Source organism: Ylistrum balloti, unplaced genomic scaffold (assembly GCF_031769215.1).
Source record: "Ylistrum balloti isolate Yb309-2 unplaced genomic scaffold, AGI_CSIRO_Ybal_v1 Utg369876, whole genome shotgun sequence".
In the NCBI taxonomy this organism is placed as follows: Eukaryota; Metazoa; Mollusca; class Bivalvia; order Pectinida; family Pectinidae; genus Ylistrum; species Ylistrum balloti.
The window spans coordinates 1,249,133-1,260,830 of NW_026782016.1; the positions used below are offsets into that span (position 1 = coordinate 1,249,133).

General features: G+C 33.6%; 1 protein-coding gene across 1 annotated transcript; it reads left to right on the forward strand.

The window, feature by feature from the left end:
• The first annotated feature begins 850 nt into the window (after positions 1–850).
• LOC132546223 (uncharacterized) lies at positions 851–8,599 on the forward strand. The gene is made up of 6 exons (XM_060209932.1): positions 851–857; positions 1,485–1,492; positions 6,526–6,811; positions 6,993–7,049; positions 7,295–7,351; positions 8,223–8,599. Exons 1-6 carry the CDS (start codon positions 851–853, stop codon positions 8,597–8,599), a joined length of 792 nt encoding a protein of 263 aa, XP_060065915.1.
• Positions 8,600–11,698: the final 3,099 nt, after the last annotated feature.

Genomic DNA, 11,698 nt, shown 5'->3' on the forward strand with positions numbered 1-11,698 from the left:
GCAACTTGGGCAAGATATCAACAGAAGAAAGTTACATGAAAATACATGAAAAGAACAACCGCAATAAGTCTTGGGGTTCCGAAACGGCAGGCGCCTTCTGCTTCATCGACTCCTCGCGCCATGTAAATCAAGGCCAATCCATGCTTGTAATGCTACGAAATGGAACATGAATAAACAACAGCACCAACAGGAATACAGATGATACCTAAACACGTTTAATTACATATTCCACAAAGAACTATATTCCCAGTAAAGTCATTATAACAACCGTAAAACAATTCTCCCCTGCTTTATTATTATGAGAGAATAACAGTCTTTCATTACTTTCACAAACCTGTGGTATTGACATGTGTGGTGGTCATTAGTGGACGCCGTTAACATAAGAATGCACACATACAATAAGCTTTGTATTCTTCTTTCGATATCCATTGATCGTTATCTCTTCCAACAATACGTGTCATTCGTACACAGTCTTTCTCATGGATTTAACTGGTGTTGATGGAAAACCTTTTCAAATTATCATAGAGTTATACTTCCTGTATAATAATATATGCGCTAGGCAATTAAGCTTATGACGATACTTCAACAAAAAACCGAGAATCCGATAATAGCTTTTAGCTGAGGCGAGACCAATTATGGACCGATCGTTTAACTGGGAAATAGTCGTATAGGAAAAATATATATCTATGTCTTACAACGATACCGACTGATGGATGTGTATAGCAATGTAAATTACTTCATCATTCATTAAAACGATATAATTGCAATTCAGTGAAGACTACTGTAAATTTTGGGTGAGTTGGAAATGGTTGTGACTCTATGGCGCCAGTACATACTTTGTATGTCAATCATGGCAGGTAAGTGTCACATTTTATTAAATGAAGTACCAATTTTGCATTACGCCATTACATCAGCTTTTGTACAAATATTAAAAATCTCTTTTCAAAGGCAAGATAACCGGTTTTTGACATTGATACACCTTGGATTTCACACTCCACAATAATTCATAAAATCACATATATGTCGTCCAAAACTAAGCTTCCTATTACCAACCGTAGTTCTTTCAAATCATTAATATTGTCCAATTGTGATAAGTATGCGCCTGATGTTGATTTTGTTTAACGAAGAAGAGAGTTTTTGTTACTGAAGTTCTGGCATTCAAGTTCAAACTGGCAATGTCCTTCTGAACAATTTGTTATTTTGGTTTGCACATTCGGTCATGAATAGTCATATGAAAACCACAATAATCTCCTTCCTATCATAAAAGTGTTTACCTCATTTTAACGTGATTGTACGATTCAAAGCATGATGTCCAAAACCACTAAAAATGTATTTTCTATAACATAAACTATTATTGAGGTAAAAATTTAGGATTTGTGTTGTAGAAGAAACTGAGGATGAAACGGTGAAGCTTGATGATATGATGATATGAAAACAACCTTTTCACATAAATTTATATATGTGTATATATGTTGTTATTTCAGGTCAGCATGTAGGTGCGAATCCGGTACCAATCAATACAACTATTAACGTCACAGGTAGTATGTCAGTGATGATCTTTTGTCTGCCTCAAGGCTCTTTTTCTATCTCCATTATAAGCTATATACCCACCAAACATTTCGATTTAGAGATGAGTTCCGCTTAATATTGGACAGGGAAAAAAATATATAGAGATTTGCCTAAAAAAAATTCGAGTTAGGTGTAGTTAATAAAGACTCGATTATATATTTCAACAAGAAAGTACGTAAAAGGGAAACTGGAATGTCATTTTTCTCGTCTGAAAGTTGAAGTCAATAGATATTATTATTCTCTTTGAATAGTTGTTACAGGGTTTTGTTTTAAAATTTTTATACAAAAAGTGTGTGCTTTTCACAAGAGTGATAAAATCAACATTTTCAAGATCATCTATGTATCTATACATCATGACTCTAATTTTCGCGATTTAATTCGATCGACGAAATAAATGAAGAAATGAATCTTCTAAAATAACAGTATTTACAGTAGTTCACATCACAGCCTCGAAAACAAAATCCAGGAATATATTAATTACAGTAGTCTATAACACGGACGCGAACATAACAGTCTTTACAGTAGTCTACAACACAGCTTTGACAATGACAGTAGAACTTTCAGTAGTCCACATCATACCCTCGAAAATGGCAGTGCCTTGAAAATGAAAGTAAATCATACATTGGTCAACATCATAGTCTCGAAAATGACGGTAGCACTTACAGAAGTCCACGTCACAGCCTCAAAATGACAGTAGTGCTTACAGTAGTCCACAGTCTAGGCTCGAAAATGACAGTAGTGCTTACAGTAGTCCAGAGTATAACCTAGAAAATGACAGTAGAATTTACAGCAGTCCACAGTATAGCCTCGAAAATGACAGTAGTGCTTACAGTAGTCAATATCATGGCATACATTCGATAGTTTGTGAGTACGTAGATCACATCCGATAAAACTTGTCATTTCATCATAACATTTAGATCTATTAGTAAAGCAATAGATTTTTTTATTTTATATAATCAACAGATAAGAATAGTAAGAAGGAAACTGAGGAAATGTAAACAACTTATAATATCATTTTCTGTTGATAATATCATATCAAATGTAAGCGAATTCGAAGCGATTTTCTTTAATACAGATCTTATTCCAAATAACTTAAGATACGTTCATATCTGAAGGTTGCTGTACATTATCAGCAGTTTAAGCATTTTAAGAAAGGTCGCTTCATTCTTATTTGAATATGGAGTGCTTTGATCTCGTATGATTACTTCTTTGTGGAGTTGTGAATGCGTTGTATCTACGATAAAAGCCATTCTGTGATTTACTAACGTTTAGAAATTCTTTATCAAAATATTGCGTAATACTGATTTTTCTGACCAATTCATTACTGGTGTTAAGTTTTACTCATGCCAGACGTCTCTTTCAGCATACCCTGCCTGGGGAGAGAATTTGGATGAAACTCTTCTTGTGGTCTCAAATGCTTCTTGGTTTGATGCATTAGAAGAATGCTCAACTCTGAAGAGTTATATTGCTCATTCCGGATCAAAAGGAGTGCCTTTTATTTATATCAGACAAGAAATGATTCTTCGTTTTCCAGAGTAAGTACAGTTGGGTATAGCTATCTGTGTGTATGATTTCTCTTGTATGTAATAGAACCAATAACAATACCACTGTTGTCCCATTCCCCTGGGGGTCCCAAATGATCAGTTCTGGGTTCAAACTTCTTTCTTCAAATTTTTGTTCTTTGCGGACGACAACAGTTATCTTCCTCAAATATATTATAAAAATAATTGATTGCCCCTCTGAACACAATTGATTTGAAATAAACTGATGTTCAGAAGGCACTTGCATAAATAGATGTAAAATAAAAGCTTGAGGCTACGACAGCATTCCTTGAGTAGTATTTAAAAAGTGTGCTGATGTGTTATATGTACCACTGTGCAACATTTTCAACATTCATTGAACGATTATATATTTCCATGTATTTTCAAAATGGCTAATGCTATTTTTATCTAAAATCAGGTAAATGTAATCAAGTCTCTAATCAGTATCTCTACTTCCTCTTTTATTTTATTTTATTTTATTTATTTCTTGTATATATCACCAATCTCATCTCCACGTATTGAAGAATTAGATGCGGTATATACTGACTTTTCAAAGGCTTTTGACAAAGTTAATCACAGATTATTATTACACAAGTTTAAATCGTATGTTGTGGAAGGTATCTTGTAATATCGGTTTACTACTTACTCCAGCGTGTAACTGTCCATGGTGCAACATCCGGTTGGTGTGAGGTACCTTCCGGTGTACCAAAAGTTCGATAATTGAGCCGAAACATTTCCTTATTTTTATCCATGAACAGTCCACTGTAGTAAAATTTTCTAAAAACCGACGACAGTCATTTTTATAAGTGCGTAAATGCGCTGTCAGGGTGCGAGAAGCTGCAGAATATGCTATTGGTGTTCTGTGTGGAATATGAAAGCAAAAAAACAGTATGAACGGCGATAACCTGAAGAATTAAACGTGTGTGAGAGATATGGCTTCTTTTTAGTACTTTAAGTACCCGCATTAGTTTCTAAAGCAATGCGCTTGTTCGGTTGGCTTATTTTTTTGCGAAATGTGTCGGCACCCCTTATTTTACAGATCACAATTCATTTTCTTGAAAAACAATGTCAATTAGTTTCTAAAGCAATGCGCTTGTTCGGTTTTATAAAACCTACATGTTCAAGTTACACACAAATATCTGTTTTAAGGTCATTATTGATAAGTCTCTTAGGAGTTAGAATATTATGATCAGGTATTATCTCCTTACCAAACTTTAATTTATTATATTGATATTTTACAGCGCAATTTTGTCAAAAAATTGTTTATATTTCAAAGAACAAGTCGATTGCAATTGCATGTCTTACGCTGACATTGTTGACATTTTAGTCTTTTCAAATGCGTAAAAAGTTTTTTTGACTGTCCATGTTAAATCAATCTAATACGTTTTGAAATCCCTAATCGTAATCTACGGTCAATTCGTTTTAATCAGTTTTATATCCAGAAAAGCCGAATAAACGTCAGAAAGTGTTTTAAACGGGCCTTAATGCACTTGTATCTCTCTTGCTTTTGCATCAGACAGTGATATGTTTTGTTTATCTCTGGCAAAGTTCGTTTAAAGAATATTGTATCACTAGTTCCTTTTGTATTATCCAAATGTATATTTTAGTCTGAGTTACATGCATAACGGACTGTGATATTTTAAATTTGTATTGAATTGTTGTTATCCATTCTCTGAGTGGACCATTAGGTCTGTAGAATTAGAAATAGATAAATAGATGCCCAACACCAGTTAATATAACATTATGTCAGCCAAGAAATTCTATAAGTAACTTAAACTCTAATTTACTTTATTCCCTCATAATAAATAGACCTGTCTGTACCTGTGGTCATCAGGTTGAAATTTGTTTTCATTTCTCTCTTCATTGTCCTTTCTTTTCTAACCAGACATAGCATTTTTACTTCTCTGTCTGACCTGAGCGATCGTACTCCTTTAAACATTCAAACATTTCTAAATAATTTCTATTTGCTAAATGAAGTTATGAATAATTTCATTCTGATACCAGACATCTTTGTAAGTAAATATTCACGCTGACTTTCGAACTGATTCTTGACTGATATTATGACCAATAAAACTGTTACTATTTTGTATTTATCACTGTATTCAGTCGTTATTTGTTTGATGTTTGTATCTGTTTATAATAGCGAAGAGAGGGCTGTCATGGGCTATGTCTGTTGCCAAATTACTTTTGCCAGTCAAATCATGACAATAAGACATCATGTGGTCATGTGATGTCATTACATTCACGCTTATATTTCCGTGCAATAACCTGTATGCTGTGTGGAGGGGCCGTTTGAGCTTCCTCCGTATGTCAAAGATCATGTCGAATCATTTTTTTCAGTCAAAAACTAATCCTGTTCTGTACATATGTTTGGTATGTGTGATCCGAGTTATTTCCATAGCAACCAATGGAAATAATACACCTATGGAATTTAAAGACTAGGAACTCAACTGTGTAAGATTTACAGTTATTTTATAAACTGGGATATATGGTTGGTTGAAACAGCTGACTATAGTTTATTGAAAATCACAATATCTACTGTTTTATTGCCTTCAGGTTGGTTGGACAACCGCTATGGATAGGCTTTCATAAACCAAACCTGGATGGTAAATGGTATTTAGGTACCAAATGCCATAATCCCTTGACATATGAAACCACCTTTGCCAATGACAACGTTGCCGAGCGACAGTGTGCTTTACTTAACACAACAACCAATCCTCGTCCAATAGATTACACTTGGTACGCAGCATCGTGTTTCGAACGTCATTCATTCATTTGCAGCAAAACTATAGGTAAGTCCCCTTAATTCTAATAAAAATATACTTTTTAAATTTTGGAACTATGATTCTTTTTCATTTTGCAATATTTTGATACATATTTACCATCATATTCTCAAACTGATCCCTGATTATCAAATGGTGTATCATTTGGTAATGTCCGCTGTGGTCTTAATACTTTTTCAGATAAAAAAAGTAAACCCTGTCATACTCCTATGGTTACGACACTAAATGGGTTGCAGCACAGGCCCTATGGACCTTTCGAAATTTATAATCCTATTTCATGTGTAGTCACTCAAGGTGCTGCAACTACCACCTACTTTTAATTAACTTGGTGCATTGGCAGAATTCCATTGCTCCTGAAAGAGATTCTTTTAAATACAACATTAAAGGTAACAGCTAATATCTCCGGTATTAACAGTATTATACTATAAATACAACTTTTTTTAATTCATGTACAATAATCATCTATAACTATAACTACATGAGCGGTATAACGTTTTAACAAGAGTAAAAACCTTAATTGTTTTGAAAGGGACTCTTTAACATGTAATCGTACCGTCCTACAAAGTATGTTTGTCGTGGTGAATGTTTATTTCTGCCGCTTGTAACACAATGAAAACGTTGTATCATTTAAGTCTACTTTGTCTTTTATTACGATAGGCACTGGATACTTGAAGGAGTATATAGGTATGGCGAAACTTTCCAAGGATGAATTGACGTATATCGTAGTCAAAGATAATTCGACACTGGAAGACTGTAAATCCTATTGCTATTCCCATCATCGGTTCTATTGCGAGCACAACTCTACCGCTTCTACTTGCGCCATATCGGAACGTGATATATCTCTTTATCCCATCGAATTCACTCTTACCTACGTTGGCAATGATACCATTTCATACGTGAAAACCCAAAATGAGCAAAGTTAGTATATTTACAGAAATTTAGGCCTATAATGAGGAAATCGTTAAGATACCAGACATTGATAAAAACATAATGATATAGTTTTTGAAATTTATTGTAGAATCTATCATGTGTTTGTTAAATACAAAAAAAAACTATCACAGTTTAAGTTTCAATATAAAGAAATGTTTCTTTTTTACAGTTGATGTCACGACGAGTCCCGTCCAAAATATTACTTATAATTTTACAGATTTACCATGTAAGTACAATATATTTTGTTGATTGTGATAATCGTGTGTTAGTTTGCCACTTGAAAATTCTCTGATCTGTAATCATAGATTGATAATGACCGTACTTCGTTGGGGCATTTGATTTTAATATATAAGATCTATTTGAAAGCTTTGATTATTTCATTTAACTAATTTTAACGTTGAAATATGGAACCGATACTGAGATAATATTTTAAAATTTAGTTTTAAACAATCAATATATCCTCGTACTTAGGTTACCAGGAACCTGCTCCGCCAACAACGACTATCATCTCAACACAGTCTGCTGAGGGTAATGTTCAAGATAGTTTACATATTTGATTATACTGAATACTCATTTCATATGAAAAGCAAGTAAACGATTGTTTTATTCTAGCAACTAAAGCAAACAAAACAGGTTTCGAAATTCAAATCGTTATTAAGTGTAAACCATCTGAAGATTTCTTCGTCATTTTAATCAAATGATTTTTAAATTCTGAATAAAAGACTGTTTCTGTGTCGTTCTTTCAGCTACTAGAATACATTTTCCCAAGAGTGACGTCATCGTATACCAAGTTATCTGCTGATGTGTGAAGTTGTTTGTTTATCATAATTATGATATAAAATAACTGTTTCACTTTGTAACGTTTTATTTCTAACAAGTACTCGTCATTAGAATCGCTGATAAAACAAATATTTTGTGCATTGAGACAACCTACATTTGTAATACTTGTGAGGTGTGTCTTTTGCCATCATTCACAGATTTGTCTCCAATTTTACCTTTTCACGATTTCTCTGTCTCTTCCTCCGGTATGATGAATTGCACGTGCTGTGACGTTACTCATAATCGAGTAGCGTCATCATTTTACGTAGCCTAACCATCTCACAAATCAGGGGAATAGGTTTCCTATGAAGATGACGTGATAAATAAGTTTCAAAACAACTTAAAATTTCTGACTTTTTAGTATTGAAGAAAATTATTCAAATGACGTGGGTTTTTTTTCCGCGGACAGGGTTATCTCGACGTGTAATAATTTGATAAACCTCGTGATAACCAACAAAACTCGTACGTTCCGGTTGGGATACCCTTGTCCAAGAAACAGACCCATGTAAGATTCTGTTGGTATGTGAAATGTATTTACGGGATCTTTATTGATATTATTGTATTTATTCTTCCATTACAGGAGACGTGACGTCATCTGTCTCTAACGACGTTAACACTGCTGTATATATCAGCCCTGAATACATTGAACAACTAGTTGTCGAGATAAAAGAGGAGAATACGGTTGATGTTAAAACCCTGACGTCATACCGGAATAAATTTATCAGCGCCAACGATAATCGACCTTCATCAAAAACAATTGGCAGTATCGGATTAATATTCATCGCTCTACTGTTGGGTCTGATTTTGGTGTCCGACGTGCCTAAATTCATACAAGACGTCAAAACACTTCATGGAAAGCCAGCCAAGCACACTGAAACATGTGATAACACATTTATCTTTACAAAATCAAAATTCAGTATGAAACGAAGGGTGTCCTTCCGTCGTAATTCCATGTAGTTGTGTCGTCAAAAAAGTATAAATGTCTATGCGTACTTTTATTTCCACTGAATGATGTTTATGTATGAAAACGATTCAACATGTGTACAGCAATACATTCTATAATAATTATTGAATCATATTGTCTGTCCTGTCCATACATTGCCGTTAAATATGTTTGAATATTGTTATATTGTTATATACAGTTATAAGATTCGTGCTTTGCTGCGTTTTGTTAGTGAAATGATTCATTTTCTATTGGTTACGTAATTCTGCATCGTGTTTGGTTTTCGAAGTAAGATCAAGAACAAGACCAATAAATGTACAATATATGATGAAAATGTCGACATTGTAATAAAAAGCGTTCCTTGGTCTCGTCCTTTTGATTACAAAGAGAACAGTGGATTGTTAAAAGTTTTCTACGATATAGATAAAACCTTAGTGAACTGCGCTTCATCCTCAGTCTTGCATGGTGAATCTGACCTCGTCTTCTACGGCTATGGAAATAAGATGGTACTTTTTGCATTTAAATGATTTGCAATTTGGTTATTAAAGAATTCCAGATACTTAAGAATGACAGAAAAAATTCATGCAAGGACTTGTTCGACAAGCAAGAGGACGAAAGTGTTTACCAACACGAATATTGTAATCATGGTTGTTACGCTGAGGAAGAATTGTTCGAGATACTGAAGGAGAAGACCAGATGTCATTTTACGGAAATGCGTAATTTTAGTATGTTGCGTATTTGCTCTAAAGGAAGTCCGCCTGTCTCAAAAACAAGTTTCACTCTACCAGTCAGCAAAGTTCCGCCAATAAAATACACACATCCTCTATTCTAAAATGCCAAATTGCGTATTTATAAAGAAATCCCCTATCATATCACCGTAGATGAATAAAGATAAAATAGATAAAATAAAATACAAAATTCAACGAGGAATGCAATACACACTGAACTTAATTTTGCATGGAAATTTTTTTGGCTTTTGTGAAATCTTCGATTTAATAAAGTTAATATTACCAAGCCAAGTAAAGTATTGTTAATGGTTACGGGAGGATGAATTTTAAGAAATATTAGTTTTCTTAGATATCAATTAGGTTTTAGATTTGGTAGGTTTAAAATTTACTAAACATTCATCAATTTTACTGAGATCGTAAATTTTCCGTTGATAACAACTCCTTTTTATTTTAGCGATAATAGAGATAGTTTTGGACCATTTTAGGCTTGAGCTCCGAATTTCAAAGCAAGAAAACTTGGAAAGCACTTATGCTAAACGCGATCAAATGCTTTACCAATTGAATATGAAATCTTACTTCCTGAGTGAGAGCAAGAAGTAGATTAATGGGTGAATCGCCATGTCTAAATCCTAATTGTTGATAAGATACAATACAGTAAGCAAGGAACCTGGAAAATATTTTGACATATACACTGATATACAAAGATGCATCTATCCAGCAGTTTTCACACAATAAATTGTACACTAGCAGTTTTTGTGGAAAAAGACAAGATGTAAGAAATTTGTTTGAAAAGAGTGCTCGGGGGATTCATGAAATTTGACAGATCGATTCTCTATGTATTCGAGGATTCTCAAGATCTTGACCATTTGGTTTTGAACCAGTTTTTAAGAAATTTGACATTTGCGATCTTTTGAAGCAATATTGTGTATTCAATTTCTTTATTTTTCCTAAAACTTTAAAATGTGTATACAGACTACATCTCTGTTTTCACGAAGTTATCCTGTTCTTAAACTTTTCTGAACATTTTTTACTTAAAATGGCCCTAAAACCAAAAATCCAAGATCACAGCCAGCCGGTTTTCTTCTACTTATCAAGTTGTAATGGAATAGAAGTTCTTATACCATAACCAGTAGAAGATAATAGTATGACGTTTCGATGACTACAAGGTCACCTTCATCAGACAAATGACCAATGAGTAGCGTACTAGCACTTACATACGTAGTGTAGGAAATGGTCAAGAATCTTTTTCTGTTGATTTACAATCCTATATACACCAAGGTTGTTACAATATAATAACAATGTACATGGTCTTGGTCATAGATGTGCGAAAGTCCGTGCCTCTACCCAAGAAACCCAATTACATGTAAAACGTTTTGAAGACGTGATGTAAACACGTTTTTTGTATTCTATATATACAACAGGACAAATCTTAATTGCGGTGTTTCAAAACCATTCATTTCAAAATACACTAACTTAACAATATCAATGAAATCTGACGGTGAACTAATGTCGGGCATTGCATTTTATAAATTGTGGTATTAAATTTCGGCTTCGACCTTCGTTCAACTAATTTTATTTAATTATTTTTACATTGTATCAATATGTATCACGGGATAGGTACCGTATATTGAACGGTATGTGAAACAGATCCGCTACGCCAGAACCCAATATCTTCAAAATCTCACCATATTTTAGCCTTTCCGTGAAAATATTGCTACGTAGTTGATTATTATAACATGAATACCTCTTCACAGGCTGGTTTTATTCGTTGTATTGAATTTTAAGTGAAACAGCACCATGCATGCAAATGACTCTACATCCACATAGACAACTCACGACACACATATAAGAAATACACCAAAGGGGGATGTTGGGCGTGTCTTTGCTTTTAAAAAGTGAGCCTTTAAACGTCACTATGTCCAAATTTAATAACATATTTAAATGATTTTTTTTAAATATGCAAATTGGATTTTCCAGATATTTTCAATTTACGCTTGATCAAGAACTACAAGAATTAACATGGACTACATAAATCAGTTTTAAAACGATCAGGTGACTGAAACATCTACAAATGCAAATTTACTTATTTCCTTTTCACATTTTTTAAAGGTTTTATCATAGCAACCTGTAAAATGTTACAGAGAACTTGTTTATTTTTCATAATTTTTATTGGGGTCAAAATTGTCTGAGATGAAGTTTTCACTTCGGGTAGGACATTTGGCGAATCAGTACTGTTTAGCCGTTTGTATTGCTATACAATGCATTCAATATAGATACATCTTTCGCTAGCGTCCCACAAAAAAATAAATATCTTACTTCCAATGGAGGCAGATATGTGCTTATTTATTTATTTATGTATTTTATTTTATTCGTTTATTTATCTAA